Source organism: Muscardinus avellanarius, assembly GCF_963383645.1.
Source record: "Muscardinus avellanarius genome assembly, chromosome: 1".
NCBI classification, from domain to species: domain Eukaryota; kingdom Metazoa; phylum Chordata; class Mammalia; order Rodentia; family Gliridae; genus Muscardinus; species Muscardinus avellanarius.
This window is the reverse complement of record NC_137786.1, coordinates 53,726,476-53,751,266: the sequence shown is the minus strand read 5'-3', so window position 1 is coordinate 53,751,266 and position 24,791 is coordinate 53,726,476. Positions and strand designations below refer to the sequence as shown.

Below are 24,791 nucleotides of genomic sequence, written 5' to 3'. Positions count from 1 at the left end.
TTAATAAGCAATATTGATTTGTGTGGTATCCATTGCTTTTTCTTGAATTGTATCATCAGCTTCATAGGATGTTTCATTAGTCGAATTTGATGCTGCATTTGAATTGATGGCTTTGTTTTTTTTATTTAAATTACCTGCAAATGCACAAAAATGAAGTAATTATTTGAAATTATAACAAAATATGACATTTTAAATTTTGTGTTTATATACACTATTGCAGCAATATTATAAATATGATGTCCTGAAAATACTGTGTTATGGACGACAGAGAAAGTCATTTCAAAATTATTCTTAAGCTATCCCTTCTGAAAGTTAAGTAGAGGAAATACTCAGTCACAGAGTTAGAATTTCATTCCCATCCTCACCTTTCTCCATGCTTCTCTGAGGAAGCTACACATATGAGAAGGCAACAATCTGGTTTGCTTCATCTCTGGTGTGACTGCCCCTATTCTATCATAAACCGAATAGACTTTAAATCAATCGCAATAATTTGCAACAATCATAAGCCTTTGGATCATTATCAATTTAGATGTGATTTTTTTAAAAAGACATTTGTGAAAAAAGACATTTGTATCATAGTCTCATTCATACACTGCATATATACCTGAGTTCAAAGTAAGCAAGAGGGAGGAGTATGGATCTTTGCTCATCAGAAGGAGGCTCACAATCTTAGAACAAAGAAATGGATTGTCATTCAATGAACAATGGTAGAAAAGTCGTGATTGTGAAAATAATCTGTCATATTTATGAGTCTGTAAAATTTTAAATATATTTGAATAATATATAAATAATATATTTAAAAGAAGTAGAAATAAAATCCCAGACATCAGCTGGGCGTGCTGGCACACACTTGTAATCCCAGCATTTGGGAGGTGGAGACTGGAGGATTGTGGTTTGCAAACAGCCTCAGCTACTTAGTGAAGCCCTTCACAACTCAGTGAGACCTGTTTCAAAAATAAAAAGACTAAAAAATTAGGACTAGGCTGTAGTTCGAGGTAGAATGCCCCTTGTTTCCATTATGTATTCATATGCAAGGGTTATTATGCTAGACACGAATCACTTGTTCTACACATAAAACAATAATGTAACCGACAAGGGCCTGCTTCCAACCCTGGCAGCTAAAAGATTACCTGTTTCAAAGCTGACATTTTTTCACCTTTGACCTCCTCCTTCCCTTCACCCCTTGTTATCAAATAACGTGTTCTTGTTCATTTGCTGACGGAGAGAAACCTGTCCCCTGTGGCTCTGAATACGAACTGACTCAAGGAAGACTTAGACAGGAACTGTGCCCCTTCTGGTAAACACCCCAGCACGACCCTGGCTTGCAGACTGAATAAGAACTGACTCGAGGGAGCCTCAAATGTGAATCATGTCTCTTCTGATAAGATACCACCATGACCCTTTGAAGAACTACTTTTTTAAAAAGGACATGATTTCCTTTGCTTGGGAAGAATTCAAGGCTTATTCCTGAACTGTAAGTTCACTGGTTTCTCCAATTTGCTAGCAAATCAATACATTTCTTTTTCCTTCTTCTCAACGGCTTGTCCCAGTTATTTGCTTGGGCAAATTGGGGCAGGTACTTGGATTGGGTGACAGTAACACCTCTTAGTGGATGAAGAAATGGAAAGATAACCATGATGCCTACACATGAAAAATCTTCAGTCTTACTAATCAGAAATTAAAAGGTTAAGATAACAATTTTTCATCTTTGAATTAGACACATAAAAAGTAATCATTCTTGGTTAATTGGTGGAACAAGATGAGAGTGTAAATCAATAGGTTTTTTAAGTCTGAAATGCTACTACCCTATAATTCCATTTTAACATGAAATGGCTAGGGAAACCAAAGATGAGATAGGAAGTTTCTATACACATACAACAATGTTTATTGGTTATTTTAAATACAAAGAAAGAATACCTTAATTTTCCAGAAACTGGGGAATTTTAGCTAAATGGTTTTACATGTGGTGTTATGTGGCCATTTAATTTTAAAAGGTGGATTCTAAGAAATTTCAAAGAAAGTGCTCAGAGTAATGTCAAATAAGAAAGTATGCACAACTGTCAACACTATAACAATAGTCAATACTTCCTCATAACACGTACTGTTGGCCTCTCTCAGCATTAAACTTTCCAAGGTCAAATCTGAACTTGGTTAGGCTGAGGATCTGGCCCTGCTTCCCTCTTCTGGCTCAGCCATCCCTCTCCCATTTTGGACTTGGCATTCTGACACACAGATGTGGCTCCTCACACTTGGTTTCTCACTGCCCATGCCCCTTACATTGTCCATTGACCTTCCTTATTCTCTAGCCTCTATTGCTGGAAAAACTCTTCAGCTTTTAGAAAATATGCCCCCAAAACCTGCCTAAGGAAAAGTCTACTGGGCATGACTCTCTTCTCAGAATTCACTAAATCCTTTCTTTTACCAACTAGCCAATTTTCTGGATATGAGTTTTAAAGTTTTTCTTTAGATAAGTCTAAGCCTATATTAATACTAACTGGCTCTGCATGTTTCTAAGAAACAGATTTCTGTAAGCTGTTTTTTTTCTTTTTAATAAGTAAACTGCTTTTTTATAAGTAAAAATCTGAACACTGTGGTACACACCTATAATCTCAGTACCTCGGAGGCTGAGACAGGAGGATCACAGGTTCAAGCCCAGCCTCAGAAATTTAGCAAGACCCTGTTTCAAAATAAAATAAGAAGGGTTGGGGCAGAGGTAGAATATCCCTTGGTACAATCCCCAGTACCAACACCAAAAAAAGAAAAGAAATGTAAAAATCATTTTCTTCTAAGTAAACTGCTTTCTAGGGTCATCAGGACATCCCCCACTCTGAACTAGTTTCATCGTTGACACTAAAAACACAATATTATTTACAAATTTTGAAGGACGATATCTCACTGCAGCTTTCAGATCTTGCTCATAGTTCTGAAGTGTGTGTTATTAATCTCTAGGCTAATATTAAAAGTGTTTTAAGTTAGAAATCTAGGGCCTAAAGTTCTATGATGTACCACTTATTGAATTACTTTTTTGGTAGCAAAATAAGTAATGTTCTACTTCTAAACATCAAATAATAATGTCTAAACTATATAATTAAATTGGGGAGGGGTAACTGCAGATTGAGTTTACAGGTATTCTACCTCCAATCTATGCCCCCAGCCCTATTTTTTATCGATTTTGAAACAGGGTCTGGTAGGATGACGAGAGTCTCACTACTTCCTGAGGCTGTCCTTGAACCTACCATCCTCCTGTCTCAGCCTCCTAAGTACTGGGATTATAAGCTTACGCTAGCATGTCCAGCTAATTCGATTTTAAAAGCTAACTGTTAAAGGCACAGCATTTTGCAGCCTGAAAAATAACCCTTTGCCCAACCAGCAACTTGTTTAAGATAAATGTGGTAGGAAATTCTGGCATGAAAATTTTAGGAACTAAAAAATTCTTGACTATTTTCTGCAAAGTAGACTTTGAGATATATATATTAGATTTAAATTTAGCTACTAAGCTCTTAAGCAGTGTAATATATTCTGCATAGGGGCCTCTGAAACTCTTACAACATTTGAAAACCAAATTAGACCTTTTCACCAGGCTGGCACTGAAAGCAAAGGACAAGTCTACCCGCCCCCCACGCCAAAAATGCTAAGAAAATATTTAGGTGTTCAGTACATATGAAATAGGGGGGAAAAAATGGATGCTTGCTAAAAGTAAGTGATTTAGCAAAATACAATACACCCAGACTTTGATTTCTAAACACCATTCCCAACTGATATTTGGCCAAAGCAAAGGATTTGAAGGCCAAGAAAGCAGCACTGAAAGGCTTCTATGGCCACAAAAAGATCTGCCTGTCACCCACCTTCCCTCAGCCCAGAATATTGCTGCTCCAAAAGCAGCCCAGAGACCCTCCAGCAAGCGCCCCCCAGGGGAAACCAGCTTGCTCAACAGCTATCATCAAAGTCCACAACCAGAATCAGCCAGCAAGAAGGCAGAAGGCAATGGCATGCCGAGTTCACTGTGGATGTCAAGGCCAGCAAGCAGCAGACCAAACTGGCCGTGAAGACTCTCCAGGACACTGATGTGGCCAAGGTCAACACCCTGGTCAGGCTTGAGGAAGAGAAGGCCTGTGCTCAATTGGTTCTTGATTGTGATGCCTCAGGATCATCTCAGCAAAAATCCAGCTGGAGAACCATAAATACACTTTTTATTTTTCATCATAAAAAAACGAGTAAACCAAGCTGGATGTGGTGGCTGGTACATAGTTGTAATCTCCATACTTGGGAGGCTGAGACAAGAGAATCACAGGTTCCAAGACAGCCTATGCAAGTTGAGACTCTCATCAACCTACTGAGACTGTTTCAAAAATACAAAAATAAAAAAGGGCTGGGGGGTGAAGCTAGGAGGTAGCATTCCCCTGGGTTCAATCCCCAGCACGCAGGAAAAGAAGAAAACCAAATTAAGATGTATGGAGCTTATTTTTTACTTGTATAACATTGTTTTTACTCTTCAGTATCATGGTAGATGAAGGCAAAAGATCAAAGATACAACATGTAAATTAGTTTCATATTATCTGGATAGCCTTTATTTAGGCATTTATTTAATCATTTAATTTTTAATATTTTATTAGTATTCCTGAAAGCCTAAGAACTATGTTAGTTAATTCAAATCCTTCATGTTTCCTAAGCATTTTAGCTACTTAAGTTCATAATATTTTAGTCAGACTTTCAAGTGTTTTTTCCTACTTTGTCTTATTAAAGTTTTTTGTTTTTTATTTTATTTTTAAGTGGAAAAAATCCCTTCAGGTTGTTGTTCCCTAATCTAGTTATTTCGGAGTGCTCTCTCAGTCATCTCCATTCTGACAGATCTAGTTTCCACTATGTAGTTCTACGGCCACAACTGAAGGATTTTCTAAATTGCCTACAGTCCGCTAAGGTTTAAAGGCTTTCAAAATAATTCCAGTATTATAGATTTTTCTTTATCTATGTCTTATAAAAACCCTCATTCTATAGCCCTGACTCGCTATTTACTTGGCTACTGGATCCTTCTAACCAGTGTTAGGTACAAAGATAATTTCTTAGATTGGCTTCTTAAGTCAAAGCAATTCCCCAAACAAAGCCAATTTTCTATGTGAACAAAAAAAGATCGGTTATAAACATCCTGACACTTTTAGTGTTCGCTCTTTTCCTGTAGCTTATAAAAATTCAAAAATACTTTCAATAGATTTTCCTCCAGTAACTTAAAGTCATTGGATATGCAGAAAAGCAGGTGCAATATGGTAGAGCTGTAGTGATAAGAGTCACACTAAAGTCTCTTTGGGGGCAATTTTATTTATTTTATTTTTTATTTTTATTTATTTATTTATTTATTTATTTATTTATTTATTTATTTATTTATTTTGGTGGTACAGGGGGTGGAACCCAGGGGCTTTCTACCTCCAGGCTTTACTCCCAGACCTATTTTATATTTTTTATTTGGAAACAGGGTCTCACTTAGTTGCTGAGAGCCTCACTAAGTAGCTGAGGCTGGCGTCGAACCTGAGTGATCCTCCTGTCTCAGCCTCCCAAGCGCAGGGATTACAAGCGCTCGCCACCATGCTCGGCCGGGGGCATTTTTAAAGAGAAGGAAGTGGCTGTCTTAGCAATCTCTGTTTTCTTAGTTTCCCTTTAATAAAATAGAAACTAATTTATTAACCAACCAAAGTAGGCATAAAAGCAGATGTTTCTTTTCTGTCACAAGGTTACAACATGGATTCAATTTTAAGAAATGCTACTGAACTTCCAAGGGATTTGTTACACACAGAGAGTTTTTCCTATTTAATGCCAAGACCCAATATCACAGTTCTTTCCTGGATTTACATCAATTCCTCTTCCTGCAGCTCAGTTCCTATTTCGGGTTTTTTTTTTTTTTTTTTTTTTTTTTTTTTTTTCTTTGGTCTGATCAACATATGTAAATCTCACCCTTCCTTTAATCCAGTGCCTCCTGGACTGGCATTTAAATTAAAGCTTTAGCCTTTGCCAGAATTTAAATCCAATTCCTCATCCAGAATGTACCTATCCCCATCAGAGCTAAGCCAACATTCTTTTCCCAGTAATGATTAAACTTTGCATTTATTTTCAGAACTGTCCCCAAGGGTCTATTTATCCTATAATTCTGTGAATTCTGTTCTTGACTGCCATTTCAAAATATCAAAAGAATGTTGAAGACTACTGTATAGGTCTTTATCTCCTCACTCTGTAATTAAGCTTTTCTGCCATTATCTGGTACCTCCTCTAGCTTCTTTGTTGCCATTCTGAAGTCATACAGCAGTTTCCAACTGCTTAATCTAGCTGGGTCACTTTGGAAACAGGCAATCTCAAGTCTGAACCCTAAAAGTGTTTTTGTTGTTGAAAAAGCACATTTTTCCTCAGTTTTTTTTTTTCTTTTTCCTTTTTTTTTTTTTTTTTTTTTGGAAGGGGGTGGAATTAAATCCAGAAGCATTCTACCTAGAGTAATATCCTCAGCCCTATTTTATATTTTTATTTTGAAACAAGGTCTTGATAAATTGCTGAGGATCTCACTAAATTTCTGAGGCTGTCCTGAAACCTGCGATCCTGCTGTCTCAGCCTCCCAAGTGCTGGAATAACCAGCATGCACCACCACGCCTGACTTTTCCCTTCAAATGTAATATGATGGTGCACAGGACTAGACCTGGGCTAACCGGTGAAGTGAGTGAAACTTGCCTGGTGGCCTGTTGGTCTACTGATCTCTCCCTTTTCCTATGCCCTACCTTTCCCTAAGTGTATAGAGGTCTTCATATAAAGAGTCTGAAACCCATCAGGAAGGTTAGCATCTTAGACTTCCACTTTTTCTCATCAATGAGTGAAAACAGTTCTATCCAGAATATTTCCCCATTTTCCCTTTTTTCAGACTTAGTCTTTTTTTAATTTATGCATTGTTAAATTCTTTTAATCAGTGGTTACTAACTATATTAGCAGTTGGAAGCTGCTTCAGAAAGATCCTTTTATGGACTTTTTATGCCAGTGAGTGCAAATTACCCCCAATTTCTACTAAAATCTCAATGTTTCTTTAAAAGTCTTTATGAAACAAAGAATGGCATTACTAGACAACTTGGTAGCCTAATTAATAGCATTTTTAACCATTCCACAAGATGTTTGAGTTTTGTACTTTTAACACTGGGATGGAGCCCTGAGCCTTGTGAATGTGAAGCACATGCAGGGTCTACCCCTGGCTAACAGCATTTAAAAAAAAAATTTATGGGTGCATTGTAGTCATACATCTTGATGCAGTACAGAGTGGTAGAGGCATACATGCACACGTCACTCATTTAGCCCTTCCCCAACTCCCACCAACTCCCTCCCTCCGCCCTCCTTCCCATGTTTGGCTTAGTGATTAACTTTGATATGCTTGTTAATGCACACCATGTACATCAGGGAATTTTCCTTTTCCCTCACCCCCCCCTCAGTTAGGCCTCCTTATTTGCTCATCTATAGTTTCTCCTTCTTCATCTAGAGTTTCTCCTAAGACCCATTTTCTCTCTTGCTTCCACATAACAGGAAGAGCACCCGATCTCTTTCTTTTTGTGACTAATCTCACTTAGCATACTGTTTTCCAGCTCCTTATATTTCCCTGTAAATGACATGATTTTGTTCTCCTTTATGGCTGAGTAAAATTCCGTTGTGTACAAATCCCATAGTCTTGTAATCCACTCATCTGTTGATGGATATCTTGGCTGGTTCCATAGTTTCACAATGATGAATTGTACAGCTATGAACATAGATACTCATGCATTAGTTTGGTAGCTTGGTTTTCATTATTTTGGGTAGATACTTAAAAGTGGTATTGCTGGATCATATGGTAAGTTCGTATTCCTCCATACAGTTTTCCTCCATACAGTTTTCCTCCATACAGTTTTCCAAAGTGGTTGCACTAATTTGCAGTCCCGCCAACAATGTATTAGAGTTTCTACTTCTCCACATCCCATCAATTACAATTTCTTTCTGCCCTTGAAGTCCTTTAATTTTTAGCACTGATTCCCACTTAATAATCCTGAAAGCCAGAAGGTGAGTAACTTTGATTAGATGATCTACTCACAACCAAGTTTTTAATAGAGGCCACATGGATCTGGGAATCTGCTGAGAGATGAGGTGAAGCGTCAGCAGCTTCAAGTGCTTCCTGGCTGCACGGTTGCAGGGACCCGCTGGCCCTTTGCTGCGGAGCAGGCCCCGGTCCCGGCCTCACTGTGGGGCAGGCCCTGGTCCCCAGCCTCGCTGTGAAGCAAGCCCCGGTCCCAGTCTCATTAGGCATATTTTTATATACTATTTTCAAAGCATTTAACCTACTTTTCATGGAGATAACCTTTATATTTAATCAGTTTCAATAATATTTAATTATGTAAAAACACAATTACAGGTGCCATTGTTATAACCAGGGTTATAAAGAATCATAATTGACTTTTGGTAGTCATATAATTGAAGTGCTTGATGAAGCTCATAGATGAAACGTGGAGCATCCTATTGGTATGAGCATCATAAATAGAAGAGGAAATTTAGAACCTGAGCTAATATGCTCTGAATTAAAAGACTCCCATTGATGCTTTATTCATATCTGCTTTTTAAAAATTGAATACATATTTGTTTATTTAAATAAACTGATGATTACTCATGAACCCTCATTGTAGAGTTTAGAGAAAACCTTTAAATTCAAATATCCACTCCAGCACTAAGTAGTTAAGTAATCTTGAGCATGTATTATTTTAACCCTACTAAACTTTAGTTATTATATCTGAGAGCCTGAAATAAAACTACATATGGTTATTGTAAGGATTGAATTAAATGAATATAAATATTTAGCAGAGTACCTGAACAAAAGGTTTCAGTAAATGGTAAAAATTTTATTTATGTATTTACTTATTTTATCTTCTTTTATTTATTTACTTATTTTGTTGCATTATAGTCTCACATCATAATGTAGATCATGTTGACAATGGCATACACTCACACAGGACGTGGTGCCCCCCTTTCCCCCCTCACCTTCCCATTTCCTTCTTTCCCAATACCAAGTGTCCAGATTGACAGTGTTATACTTACTTGTATACACATAGTTGAAGGTAGCATTTCCATTAATGAACCTCAGTCTTCCTCCTCACCGAGATTTATTTAGCCCCAATTATGGCAAGCATACAGAAGTCAAATAGTAATAAATGTCGGTGAGGATATGGAGAAATAGACAGTATTCTACACTGTTGGTGGGAGTGCAAACTAGGGCAACTGCTATGGAGATCAACATGGAAAAAGCTGGGAATGGATCCACCATATTAACCGGCTATACCACGCCAGGGTATCTTTCTAATGTGTCCACAATCAGAGAACTACAGTTATATATGCATGCCCATGTTCATAGCAGCACAATTCACAATAGCCAAATTATGGAAACAACCTAGGTCTCCATCAACAGATGAATAGATTACAAAATTATGGGAAATACACACAATGGAATTCTACTCAGCAATAAAGAACAAAATCATGCCATTCGTAAAAAGATGGAAGTTAAGTGAGATTAGCCAAGCAAAAAAAGAGAAAGGACATATGTTTTCTCTAATATGCCCAAGCTGGGGAATGTTGGGGATACCAGAGGGATTCCAGATAATGGAGGAGATTCTCAGTGGAGCCAGAGAGAAAGGGAAGGGGAGGAGGAAGGCTGAGGTTCATTAATAAGTGTTTTGTTTGTATTTATTTATTTATTTATTTATTTATTTATTTATTTATTGGTGGTACTGGGAGTGGAGCCCAGAGGCTTTCTACCTCCGGGCTATACTCCCAGACCTATTTTATATTACATTTGGAAACAGGGTCTCACTAAATTGCTGAAAGCCTCACTCAGTAGCTGAGGCTGACTTTGAACCTGTGCGATCCTCCTGTCTCAGCCTCCCAAGCGCGGGGATTACAAGCATGCGCCACCACACCCGTCTTAATAAGTGTTTTAGTGCTAGGGCTGTAACTCAGTGGTAGAGTGTTTCCCTAGCATCTGTGAGGCCCTGGGTTCAATCCCTAGCACCACAATGAATGAATGAATGAATGAATACATACGTACATACATACATACATACATTCATACATGCATACATACATACACACATACATACATACACACACAAACAAATGATAAGAGGGTTTTTTTGATGACTGTTAGATCTATTAAACAAAATGGATCCCAGCCGAGTGTGGAGGCTCACTCCTATAATCCAGTATTTATGAGGCTGACAGGAAGACCTCAGGTTCCAGGCCAGCCTCAGCAACAAAGCGAGGTTTTCAGCAACCTAATGAGAGCCTGTATCAAATGAAAAACTTGAAAAAGGGCTGAGAGTGTCGCTCAGAAGTAGAATGTCCCTGTGCCCCTCAGCTCAATCCCCAGAACAAAAGAAAGAAAGGAAGAAAGGAAGGGACAAAGGAAGGAAGAACGAAAAGGGAAGGAAAGAGAGAGAGTACATCCCAAACTTATCTATAAATAGAGTACAAAACTCATCAAAGTATCACTTGACTTTTTAAATTGTACAATGTGATTCAAAAGAGCATTTGGAAAATTTTAATCAGGAGTAGCCAGGAAACTTTAAAAGAAGGTTAATGGAAGAGAGGAGATGGAGTCTTGCATAATCATATATTAAACTATGTAACAACAATCACTTTTAAAGTACATTACTAGCTTTAAAATAAACAGAATGATCAATTTAATAGGACAGAAAGTATAAAAACAGACCATAGTATATGTAATAATTTAATTTATGATAAATGATCATTTAAATTGTCAAGCAAAAGATGGGTTACCCAATAAGTATTTGGACAACTGACATATTGTTTAGAAAATAAAAATAAAGGCAGGAGTTTTTCTTTCTATTCTTCTTGTTTTCTTTCTTCTTTTTGGTGTGTGTGTGTGTGTGTGTGTGTGTGTGTGTGTGTGTGTTAGGGGAGGTACTGGGAATTGATCCCAGGGTCATTCTATCTCCAAGCTATACCCACTGACCTTTTCCTTCTTTTATTTTTTCTTTTTCTTTTTTATCCTGAAATAGTCTTGCTAAGTTGCCAAGGGTCTTATTAAGTTGCTGAGGCTAGCCTTAAACTTGCAATCCTCGATCTCAGCCTCCCAAGCACTGAGATTACAGGTATGTATCACAGAGCTCAACTCAGGAGCATCAAAGATTTAAATGTACAAGTAAAGAGTAAACATATGAGAAGAAAATATAGGTAAACATCTTTATCTCTCATAGTGAGGGAAGGGAAGAGCTTTCTTTTTTTCTTTTTTTTTTTTTTGCGGGTCTGAGGATGGGCAGGGGCATTTGACCTCTGAGTTTCACCCCCTTCCCTATTTTTTATTCTTTATTTTGAAACCGGGTCTCACTGAGTTGCAGAGGGCCTCACTAAGTAGCTGAGGCTGTCCGCGAACTGTGATTCTCCGGGCTCAGCCTCCTGAATGCTGGGATTACAAGCGTGTGCCACCACGCCCGGCTGAGGGAAGAGCTTTCTAAGACTAAAACCAAAATGGAAAACCACAATAGGAAAAATTTCTACAACTGAAAAATGGTTGCAAACAAAATTAAAAGGGAAACAATTATGAACAACATTTGCATATATATATATATATATATATGAAAGAATGAAGATTCCTTCAGCAAAATGTGTAAAAGATATGAGTAAGCAATATACCAAAGAGAAATAATGAAAAATAAACATAAAAGTCTAATTAGGTAAATTTAAAATACAATATTCTCCCATGAATTTAATTATATCTTTTAAAATAGCACTACCCAAAATTACAGCGGATATAGGAAAACAAGCAATGAAGGGCAGCTGATCGCCTGTATCCAAAGCCTTTAATATGGCCCATATTTGTGTACCCTTAATCCAGAATTCCACTCCAAGGGAAGTATGCCAAGAAAATACTCAAGTGTTCAATGTATATGAAATAGGAAAACAATTGAAACTAGTTGAAAGTCAATAATTTAATAAAATATAATACATCCAGATTTTGATCTCGAAACATCATTCCCAAATGTATTGAACTGGGCTTCTTGGAGAAGCAGCAGATTCCAGGGCTGGGACAGGGAATGTGCAAAATCCACTGGGGCATCTTGTGCCAAAAAGCATTATGGGCAAATAATAATAATAAAGCTGGTGAGGATGTGGGGAAATAGGAGCTCTGATACGTTGTTAGGAAAACTCTTCTTAGTAGTATGGGATATACACACAATGGGGAATTCTATTCCACCATAAAGAAGAACAAAATTATGTCATCTCCAGTAAAATTATGTAACTAGCAAATATTATTCTAAGTGAAATTAGCCAGTCGTACAATAAAATTGAAGGGTAATATGTGTTCCCTCATATGAGGAAGCTAGTGAGAAACTGTGATACAAAGGGACCCCAGACAAAGGAGGAGAAACCCCAGAGAGTGATGGAGGGGATCCAGGGAGGGAAGCAGGTAGGGGGAGAGAGATTTGATGAAGGAAATACTTTAGTTGTGCAAGATTGACATACAAAATTATCAATGCCAATCTCAGTATCGGGTATGAGGAAGGGGAGGGGGCAGGGAGCTCTGTGTGCATCGGAGGTAGTCTTGTTAAAGGTCCCTAGCTGGGTGTGGTAGCTCATACCTGTAATCCTGGTACCCAGCAGGTTGAGACTAGGCCAGGGGTGTGGTAACTTAGCAAGACCTCATTTCAAGAAATGAAAAAATAAAAAGAGTAAAAGGTGTAGATTAGAGGTAGAGCATTCCTGCAGTCAGTTCTCTCTCTCTCTCTCTCTCTCTCTCTCTCTCTCTCTCTCTCTCTCTCTCTCTCTCTCTCTCTCTTTCTCTCTCTCTCTCACACACACACACACACACACACACACACCTATAGTCATTACAGAAAAAGTCTTGCTTTTTTTTTATTATTTGCGGGTCTGGGGATGGAACCCAGGGGCATTTGACCTCCGAGCTACACACCCTAGATATTTACATAAATGAAGAATAAATATAAGTAATGAATAAAAATGCTTTTTATTCTTTATTTTGAAACAGGGTCTCACTAAGTTGTGGAGGGCCTTACTAAATAACTGAGGCTGTCTGTGAACCGCGATCCTCTAGTCTCAGCTTCCCAAATGCTGGGATTACAAGCATGCACCACCACACCTGGCTAAAAGACTTGCTGTTTTCAAGATCAATCAAAAATACATAAAACTTTAAATTTCATGCTACAATATAATAAGGAGATACTGAGAAAATTATGCAGGAATAATATGAGACTATTTTAGTTTTTTTCTATTTTTAGATTTAGTCTATTATTATCTATAAGAAAAGAAAAAAAATCAAATGCCTCTAAGTCAGTTTTTGTGTGTGTGTGTGTGCTACTGGGGGGGTGGAACCCTCTACCTCTGGGCTGGCTATACTCCCAGACCTATTTTATACTTTATTTGGAAACAGGGTCTCATTAAGAGCCTGAGAGCCTCACTTAGTAGCTGAGTCTGACTTCTAACATGTGCCATCCTCCTGTCTCAGCCTCCCAAGTGCTGGGATTACAAGTGTACACCACCTCATCCGGCAGTAAGTCAGTTTTAATGGATGCACAAGAACACATTTCCATTTAGGCTATTTCAAGTGCCTGTAATGTAAACAGTCTCAGTTATAAAGTTAATATAAAATAATGGGGGAAGCCGGGTGTGGTGGCACATGCTTGTAATCCCAGCGCTTGGGAGGCTGAAACAGGAGAATCACACAGGTTCGAAGCCAGTCTCAACTACTTAGTGAGGCTCTCAACAACTAAGTGAGACCCTGTTTCCAAATAAAGTATAAAATAGGTCTGGAAGTATAGCCTGGAGGTAGAAAGACCCTGGGTTCCACCCCCAGTACCACATAATAATAATAATAATAATAATAATAATAATAATAATAATGGGAGGCTGATTCTTAATAGATTGTTTGAAACTGGTGAAATCAATTTTTCTCTAATATATTGTTGTTTATGGGCTTTATTTATTATTTGTACTGGGTTTTAGGCCCAGGGTCATCCTATCTCCAAGCCACACACCCAGTCCTATTCTAATTTTTTTTTTTTTTGAAGCAGTGTCTCACTAAGTTGCTGAGGCTGGCTTCAAACCTATGATCCTCCCTGTCTCAGCCTCCCAGGTGCTGGGATTACAGGTATGTCTCATCCCACTTGCTTGATTATATGCAAACATTTTATTATGTTTCTAACCTTTAGGACAGTCCTTAAATGCAACGAAACCCCAGACTTTGATTTCTAAATAGCTAGAACACCAATATCTTTTTCTGGGAATAAAGCACACATACTTAACAAGGGGTGCAGTAGAGTTTAATCATCATTTTAAAAGCGTCATTATGTTCTTCTTTATGGCTGAGTAAAATTCCATTGTGTACATATCCCATAGTTTTGTAATCATAATCATTCACCTGTTGATGGACATCTCGGCTGCTTCCCTAGTTTAGCAATTGTGAATTGTACTGCCATGAACATAAATATGCTTGCGTTAGTTTGGTAGTTTGGTTTCCACTCTTTAGGGTAGATACCTAAAAGTGCTGGATCATATGGTAGGTTTGTTCCCATTCTTCTGAGGATCCTCCATACTATCTTCCAAAGTGGTAGCACTAATTTGCAATCCCACCAACAGTGTATCAGAGTTTCCACTTCTCCACATCCTCACCAGCATTTGTTGTTGTTTGTGTTCTGAATGATTGCCATTTGGAGTTAGATGAACTCTCAGGGTAGTTTTGATTTGCACTTCTCTGATTGCTAATGATGCTGGAGAACATTATGCTAAGTAAGATTAGTCAGTTACAACAAATAAGAAATCGGATGCTCTCCCTAATATGTGGAAGCTAGGGAGAAAATGGGTCATAGAAGGACCTCTAGACCAAGAAGGAAAAACTATAGATGTGCAAATAAGGTGACCTAACTGAAGGGGATGAGAGGGAGTAAGAGGGCAATTCCCTAATGTACATGATGTACATTCACAAACATATAAAAGTCAACCACTAAGCCAAACATGAGAAGAAAGGAGGGGGGAAAGAATGAGATGGGAATTGGGGAAGGGCTAATTGAGTGATGTGTGCCTGTATGCTTCTACCATCTTCTCCTCCATTAAGGTGTATGACTACAATGTACTAAAAAAAATTTTAAAAAGGTCAGATAAAACCCATTTTCTCTTTTTATTCCACTGGTATTTAGATTACTACTTTGTTTGAGGCCTCTCCATTATGTCTAATTTGGTTAAAATCAACCCAAGGGACAAAAATCACCTCATTTGAAAGCAACAGGAAGGCCCTGATCCTAAAATCCCTACCTTACCAATAGCAGTACTCATAAAAAGTGTATTGAATTAATTTGACGGCTTGATACATACAATATTTTTGAAAGGGGCAGAATAAGGTGTTTCATTGCAAGCAAGCAGCCTCATCTAACTTTATGAGAAGCATATTAATGGACCTGCTTAGCAAAATAGCAATAAGACTACACAACTCAAATTAACAAATCAAGGTTCTCAAAGCCAACATGACATAAAATTTTGGAGCAGACCTTGAATTAAATTAAGAACAATAACCATTTTTTATTTAGCACAATAATGTATTATATAGAAGAGGTACTCAATGAACATTTGGTGACTACAGTCATGACAAAACTTTGCTCATGTTTCTCAAAATATGCTCCTTTGATCACCAGCACCAGGTGTGCAGTGTTGTACCATTTAACTCATTGAGGAAATATCTGTTATTTCAGGCACCAAGGATGCCTGAACAGTGAACAAAGAAGACAAAAATACCTACTTTCCCAGAATTTAGTTTCCAGTCGGAGTGAAGAAAATTATGCAATAGATAAATAGAATATATAGTATGTTAGTGGCAAATGATTAGGAGAAAAAAAGGAGAAAGCAAGTGTTAGATGTTGACATGGAGTTAAACCTGTAGGTGGGGTGATCAGAGAAGAACTGGAAAGAAACATTTTTTAAAAATTTTGTATTGGTGCATTATAGTTATACATTTTAATGGAGTACATGATGGTAGACGGGAGGAAACTTTTGAGTAAAGACTAGAAGAAAGTAAAGATGTAAGTTGCAGATATTTGAGGAACAAGAGTCCTAGACAATGATGGCAGTGTGTGCAAAGGCCCTGAGTCCAGGATGTCAAGGAGTAGCAAAGAGGGCAATGAGACTTGGCATAAGGAAATGAGAGGGATAAGGGCACAAAAGCAGACCATGAAAGTCGTTGTAGAACATAGTACAGTTGTATCCACTATGAGAAAGGGAAAAAGGTTAAGGTTTTGAATAGAGAGGTGACAGGGGCTGCCTTAGGTTTCAACAGATCATTCTGGCTTGCTCTAGGGAGAGTAGAAAGCAGGGAACAAATGCAGGAGCAGGAAGAGGAGATGCTTGCTTCAAAAGGCAGAGTTTAGGCTGGGCGTGGTGGCACACACTTGTAAACCCAGCATTTGGGAGGCTGACACCGAAGGATCAGGGTTCGTGGACAGCCTCAGCTACTTAGTAAGGCCCTCCACAATTTAGTGAGACCCTGTTTCAAAATAAAGGATAAGCCGGGCATGGTGGCGCATGCTTGTAATCCCAGGGCTTGGGAGGCTGAGACAGGAGGATAACACAGGTTCAAAGCCAGCCTCAGCTACTTAATGAGGCTCTTAGCAACTTAGTGAGATCCTGTTTCCAAAAAAATAAAAAAATAAAAAATAGGTCTGGGAGTGTATCCTGGAGGTAGAAAAGCCCCTTGGTTCCATACCCAGTACCACCAAAATAAAGAATAAAAAATAGAACTGGGGGTGTAACTCGGAGGTACAATGCCCCTGAGTTCCATCCCCAGTCCTGAAGAAAAAAAAAAAAAAATAAGGCAGTGCTTAGGATTTGTATTTTCAACAAGATCCTCAGGTGATTCTTCGTCACAGTAAAATTTAAGAGTTATGACTTAATTAAACTATTTAAACAATACAGGGAATGTTGATTTTATAGTCTGAGTATCTGATAAGTCACTAATCTAACACATTTCTTTGCTTCTGGAGAAACTGGATCTAAATCATTTGGAATAAATTCAATTAACAATATATTAATTTGACCACATGGTCTCCAACCAGTGCTTCATAAAGAGTCCTCCAGAGGGACCTTGGCCCCTTGCTCTATGACAGAGGCTACTCTTTCAGAGAGAAGGACACCCTCTCCTTCCTCTCCAGAGAGGACAAGAACTACTGCAATCACGCATGGTGATGTGCTTGATCCTGCTGAGGTCAGGTAGTCCATATGCATGGCAAGATTTGGCCTTCAGCTAAAGTGCAGCATATGAACAGACTCCTCTTAATTATCTAAAAAATACGATCTTCCATTTTCCTTTTTGAAAAAAAATGGAAGCTAGTGAATACTTGTGTGTTATTATAAATATATGTGTGTGTATATATGTATGTGTTCTAAACTTATGTATTTATTTATTCTAAATATATATATATACATTCCATATATATTCTAAAATATATCCTTCAATTTTTTTCAAATTTTTATAATTATCTTTGTAGAGGTCTTTTACCTTCTTGGTTAAGCTTATTCCTAAGTATTTCATTTTTTGTGGGAAATCCTGAGTGAAAGTATTTTCTGGATTTCTTTTTCAGTGGATATATGGTTGGTATACAGAAAAGTTTCTGATTTTTTAAGATTGATTTTGTATCCAGACACTTTGCTGAATTTGTTGATCAGTTCTATAAGCCTTTTTGTTGAGTTTGCTGGGTCTTCTAAGTATAGTATCATGTCATCTGCAGATAGTAAAAGTTTGAGTTATTCTTTTTTCTATTCAGTTATCCTATTTGTACTTCTTTGATTTCATTTTCTTGCCTTACTGCTCTGGCTAGAGTCTCAGGTACTATACTGAAGAGAAGTGGTGATAATGGACATCCTTGTCTTGTTCCTGTTTTTAGGGGAAATTCCAGAAGTATTTCCCCATTTAATATGATGTTGGCTGTGGGCCTATTGTAGATTACCTTTATGATGTTGAGGTATATTCCTTCTACTCCATTTCTCTGCAGTGCTTTTAGCATAAATGGATGTTGAATTTTGTCAAATGCTATTTCCACATCTATTGAAATGATCATGTAATTTTTGTCTTTGTTTTATTAATACGATGATGGGTTTTTTATGTTAAACCAGCCTTGCATCCCTGGGATGAGCCCTACCTGGTCATGGTGTATGATTTTCCTGATATGGCTTTGAATGTGTGTTGCTGGTATTTTGTTTAGCAATTTGCATCCAAGTTCATCAAAGATATAGGCCTGTAGTTTTTCTTCCTTGAGCTGTCTTTATTTGGTTTTGGTATTAAGGTGATGTTGGCTTCAATATCTAGTTTTTTCTAAATATATCATGATTAGTGCTTTTTAATACACTCATAGAATTCTATTTTCACAAAATTTTAATATTTTGTTCTGACCTAGTTTGAAAGTTACAACTAGCATTTATAATTTATAACTGAGATAATAATGAGACCCTGTTCCATAAATCATGGGTAAAAATTTCTTTTTACTTTATAGTCACATTACACACACACACACACACACACACACACACACACACACACACACATTCATATTCCTTACCCTTAAATAATTTGTAATCTCTGTTAAACAACAAAGAATTAAAATTGTGGTCTATTTATTTTTATTTTTTACATGCCTCCGAATTACCTCATATGCCTCCTCCAAATTCTGCACACAGTAGGCTCACAGGTAAATTCTTAACTAAATACTGAGCGATGCCACCTAGGAATCAGTTTTTAGATATTTTGTTCTATGTGTTTGACTTCTTTGGCTTCATCCATCAAAAGCCTTTTTTTTTTTAAGTTTAAAGAGGATCAACCTTGATTCTCAACAGGAACATAAATATGTGAAAGTGGACTTACTGGACCAATGATTTACTTTTTATGAGAACATTCATATCTTGCTGCTAGTTTCCCTCTAGCACAATTTCCCTAAGGTATTCCATCATTAAGGGCTGACACAGTATTCATTTTTTACAAAGACACATAATACACTGAATTTTTAAAAATCAGTCATTGCTAGCAGTATGATCTGTTACCCAGTTTACAGGTTGACATTTTGGATAGAGTACAGGTAATTGATTACAAGTAATGGATGCTGAGTACCTTCTCGAGGGGAAGAAGCTTCTAGGTGTTGAAGTTTCAGGCCAGTGTCTAACCTTTGCGGCTTCGTATACAGAAACAAATAGCAAAGGACGCAGATGCTGATGACAAAGGCAAGTAAGACCAGGGCAGCTATTCCCAGTCCAACTAGAGCACCGATGCTGAGGAAAGCAGAAAAAACAAGTCACAAACTGGCATGCACACAAACTGCCGAGAAGGGTTAAATGATACCGATTCTCACTCTCAGTAGTTCACAATCAAATCATATTTTAGTTTAAATGGTAATGATTTGGTAAATAAGAACAGTAATGATTAGGTAAGAACAGTAATTATTCAAGGTCCTTTAAAATGTATATGCTAATATTAGTAGGGAAAAACTATGTGGATTTATAATATAGGTTAAAGGTCAAATGATTCTCTAGATAGCTTTTTAATATCATTTTTTATTGGTGCATTGCAGTCGTACATCTTAATGGAGTACAAGATGGTAGAGGCATACATGCACACATCACTCATTTAGCCCTTCCCCAGTTCCCACCCCATTCTCTCCTCACCTCTTCATGTTTGGTTTAGTGATTGATATGTTTATGAATGTACACCATGTACATTAGGGAACCCCAGTTAGGCCTCCTTATTTGTTTATCTATGGTTTCTCCTCCTCCGTTCAGAGTTCCTCCTATGACCCCTTTTCTCCCTAGTTACCTCTATTGTTACTGTATTTTAGAAGGAAAAAACAGTTCGACCAATGAAAAATGAATAGAAAAATATTTGTTTCTGGGACTGTAGTGAGATTTTATATTTCTTTATTAATTTACTTGTTTATTTAATTTGAGGTACTGAACTGCATTCCCAGCCCTTTTTTTTTTAATTTTGAAACAGGGTCTCACTAATTGCCAAAGCTGGCTTCAAATTGTTATTTTTCTGTATCAGCTTCCCAAATACTGGAACTACAGGTGTGCAGTACCACACTCAGCTGAAGTTTTATGCTTCTTCTTCTTCTTCTTCTTCTTCTTCTTCTTCTTCTTCTTCTTCTTCTTCTGATCTGGGGATGGAATCCAGTGGCATTCAACCGCCAAGCTACACCCCCTGCCCTATTTTTAATTCTTTATTTTGAAACCAGGTCTCACTGAGTTGCAGTATGCCTCACTAAGTAGCTGAGGCTGTCTACGAACCGTGATCCTCCGGTCTCAGCCTCCTGAATGCTGGGATTACAAGCATGCGCCACCATGCCCAGCTTGAAGTTTTATGTTTCTGATAAATATTTGCTTCACAAATTTCACAGAGCAAATATTTATCAAAAACATAAAACTTTGTTTTTGGAGACATATATGTGAGATACCGTTGATTGATATACAAAACCTCAACTATTATTAAAGAAAGGGAAATAGTGCTTATGGATGTATATAAAGTTTGTGTTCACATGATGTACTTTAACAAACATATCAAAGTCAGTCACTAAACCAAGCAAGGGGGGGGAATTGGGCGTGAATTGGGTATGCGCTAATTGGGTAACGTGTGCCTGCATGTCTCCAACATCTTGCATCCCATTAAGATGTATGACTACAATGCACCTGAAATAAAAAATATAAAAAATAATAAGAAATAAAAAATAAAGTTTGTGTTTAATCTAAGATTTTCCTGTCTAGAAGGGCACAACACCAATGGCATCCAGATTTAAGGAAGAAATTCTTGTAACTTTCTCCAAAAATAGCATGTATACCCAATTGTTTTTTCTCTGCACTAAATTTGTAATAATTTCTTTGATGCAGTTATCTATAAGGCTAATAATTCAAGAAGCAGAAGCAATATACTTTTTCCGTGAGCCTATGGACTTTGGTACTGTTAAATGGGAAAAGTGTTTGAAAAAAAAAAACACATCCTTTGAAGGACTACTATGCAAACATATGCATTTCTTGAATCCTGTGTGTGTGTGTGTGTGTGTGTGTGTGTGTGTGTGTGTGTGTCTATAGTTAGATTTCAAGCTATTCAAGAGCAGATATTTTGGTTGACTTTTCCATAGTGCTGCACACTTATTAAAAGTGTTTAAGTGCCTAGCTTGTAGGAAGTATTCAATAAGTGGAGGTAAGTAATAATTGACTGCTAATTGATCTATCTGTAGTAATTTGGAACACACATCATTGAAAATTAGTGATCTTTTCTTCATTATCTTCTTGGCTTGCCTTCAGCCGTCTGCTCTCTGCCAGAGATTAGGATTCTGACAATCTTGACGGGTACCAAAGAGAGGGAAAGAATAATTTGACCAGGGATGCTAAAAGCATCACTGCTTGGGAAGGAGAACAGTATTGAAAGTGGAAGACTAAGCTTACCTCACTTATCTTTGACCTGAGGACTTAAGCATTCTTGCAAATAAGAGGTTGCCTCCTCTTGGGCTAAAGCATCAAGTCAGACTTTCAGAGATTCCTGTGCTTGATTTATTAATATTGGCCAAATTTCACTACTCCACACTCAAGACTAAGTAATTTATGGCAGAATCAGTATAGAGTTATACATTTAAACTAGGGGATTTCCCTCATTTAGTGTACTTTCCTTTTAGGGGATAAACTGTGTCTAGAAGCTCCTCTTCTTTTTTTTTTAACTTATTTGCACCACAGTTGACTTTTGTAAATTTTAAGTCTCAGGGTGGGTATACACAGGCACATGAGAATGTAATCTACTCAATATTATTTGGTGCATAAGGCAAATAGGGAATTAGACTTTTGGACAGATTCCTGAAATGGGAACCCAGTTATTAATCTTCAAAACAAATAAGTGATTTAGTCAATTAAAACTGTCCATTTAACTAAATTAAATGAATGTATTATGAGCTTTTAATGTATAGATTAAAAACAGACCATGCAGTTTGAGGGGAAAAGAGCAGGTCATTTCTGATTTCTGTTATAAAAAAGCATTCTTCATAATCTTGACAGTTTCAATCTTCACCCATTTTAATGTCACCAGCTTCATGTCATAGAAACATTGCTTTATGTGTGCAAAACTCCAGGTATAAACTCTGAGTAAATTCTAGCTCTAAGAGTCTCCTAGCATAAACATTTCAATAAAAACTTACCGGGTACCCATTTATGCATAACCCTGTCCAATAGGCATTATTTTTCTACATCTTGGAGAAGGTTATAAAAGGAAGGGAGAATGAGCCTTCTCTTACAGCACCAATGGCAGTTGCTGCCCAAGCCCTGCAAGAGGATCTGGAGTGACCAGCCCATCACTGCAGCGACTTCGCTCAGCTCAGCTCGTGGTGGTCACCCCTGCATCTTTCCCCAACAATGGCTGCACCTCAATGCAAGGGCTAGTGACTTCTGGATTATTTTTCACAGTTGAACTATTTTAAATTAGGAGTAAAAAAAGCAAAGACTTGGGAGGGAAATGAAGCTCTAATATATTCACCTCCCCACTTTGTTCTCAGAGCTCAATAACTCACAAGAACTCCAGGTTTCACATTGCCAGCGGATGCCATCAAAGTGCTTATTATATTCCCCAGGAACTGAGCCATGCAGTCCATTCTGTCAGTGCTGAATGAAGACCCCAGAAGGCTGGTCACTATTCTTTGCTCTCATAAATCTTAGGAAGGTTTTCTGTCCTTTGTTGCTTGACACTTTGAACTATTTAGGGATCTGAGCATCTCAGGGACAGTTTGCAATTGAGTTTGACTTGGGCATTGCCAGTCTCTGTTGGAGATTCTTTACCATTATTAATGCCTTTAAAGACTCAAAGATGAATTACTGTGACTTTCCAAAAGACCAGATAATATGCAGATGCCATACAAATTTCTCCCCTAAATGGTCTGTTAAGCATAAGCTAGAGTTATTTTCTGCCCCATTTGCCCCACTCTAGCACAACTTTGTAAGCTCAACTCCCTGGAAGATAGACACTCCTTTAGAGACCTTTTGAAGCTTGCAACACAGAAAAAGAAAATGTTTTATTGCTTCAAGCAATAGCATTTAGTCATTTGCTGTAGACTCAGAGTGTGTGCCAAAATCTTAATCATGTTAAGGCTAAGAGATTGGGAGAAATAGCAGTGCACCTCTTACTAGCTGAATCTCACTCTCTCTCTCTCTCTCTCTCTCTCTCTCTCTCTCTCTCTCTCTCTCCCTCTCTCCCTCCCTCCCTCCCTCCCTTCCTCAGATAAAAGCAACAATTTAAGGTGTGAGTGGAGTTCTTTATAATTTGGGGATCCCATTTTTTCTTCTGGCAAAAATGAATCAAGTTCAAAGTGTGTAATATTGTAGGCTGGGGGAGCACATTTCATAATAACAAGGTCTGTGTAAACACTAGTGGGCATAAATAAAGTTGCCATCATAGGAAAAAGGAAACAAGAAAAATTGCGCCTTAGGAAGTCTCTTCAATTTCCAGCAGTGGTCAGAGGCTCAGGTGTTGAGAAAGAGGGTGCTCTGGAAAGGTCACACAGAGTGTGTGATCAGAGCCACTAAAAGCTCTTGTCTTTCTGGGCTTGTATTCATTTTGGTTCCTTGGGCCCAGTGTCTGATTCTCTGAAGGAGTAAGTTATGAAGCAAGCGCGCGCGCGCGTGCACGCTCACACACACACACACACACACACACACACACACACACACACACCTTTTTTAACATTCTAAAGAATACAGCCAATCCCAACCCCTCTCCAAGAGAAACTAGATATTCTGGTCCTTGGCTAATGTCTTAAAATGAGTCTCAAAAGAAGCCTCCTTTCTGTTTAAACGCACCAAATGAACAAATAAATAATAATTTAAAAAAGGATCAAAGCCGCCACCCTAACTTATCTGTGACCTCTCTGCCGCCTCTGAGACCCGTCCTGGGCTCAGGGGCGCAGGCGGGGGACGGCGCGGGGCCGGTCCTGGCGCGCCCGGTGCGCCCAGGGCGCAACCCCGAGCTGCTCTCGCGCCCGGCTCCCCCTGCTCCCGAGGAGTTGCGAGCCCGGCGAGGTCTCTCTCCCGGGTCCCGCCAAGCCCTCAGAGGGATCTGACCAGGACGGGCAGCAGAGTGGCAGGGACCTCCGCGTCTCCAGCGCGTCACCTCCCGCCGCCTCCCCAGACCCGGGCCCAGCTCTGCCCTGCCCACCTGAGGCTCCACATGTAGCTGTGTTTGTAGGGGAAGTAGCTGCCCGGCTCGCTGCAGCAGTACTTGAGGTCGGCGAAGCCGCAGCAGTAGAGCAGCGAGGCCCCCTCGCCGCGCCGGGGGCACTGGAAGGGCTCCACGAAGCTGTGGTTGAGGCTGTAGTAGCCGGAGCACAGCCGGCTGGCCTCGCCCATCGCTGGAGGCTGGCGGCAGCCGCACGCGAAGCCCCGCTGAGCTCCGAGACCGCGCGGACCCCTCCGGCTCGCCCCCGGCGATCTGGCGTCTGGCTGCCTGGGCGCTCGGTCCCGCGCCCTCTGCGCTCTCCCCTCCACTGCCCACTGGTGCCTGGGCGCTCGGTCCCGCGCCTCCCTACTGAGCGATGCTTTTTACCTGTGGTCTCAGAGCTCTCTTACTGCTCTGTTTGACTCACACCCCCCCCCTCCGCACCTTCACTTTTTCAACAGCCTGGGGACCTTGTCTGTCTCCACGCCATGCCAGAAAGGATCTCACCCGAGGGAAAAGTGGAGGAATTGGGTGCATTTGCAATTTTGGACGATGTGGCCAACGTTGCTGT

General features: G+C 38.9%; 1 protein-coding gene across 1 annotated transcript; it reads right to left on the bottom strand.

Annotated features, from left to right (window-relative positions):
* SHISAL2B (shisa like 2B) lies at window positions 1-24,411 on the bottom strand (the record flags this gene model as incomplete). Its single annotated transcript, XM_080696053.1, has 3 exons — window positions 1-134; window positions 19,151-19,308; window positions 24,221-24,411. 3 exons carry the CDS (start codon window positions 24,409-24,411, stop codon window positions 1-3), a joined length of 483 nt encoding a protein of 160 aa, XP_080552179.1.
* Window positions 24,412-24,791: the final 380 nt, after the last annotated feature.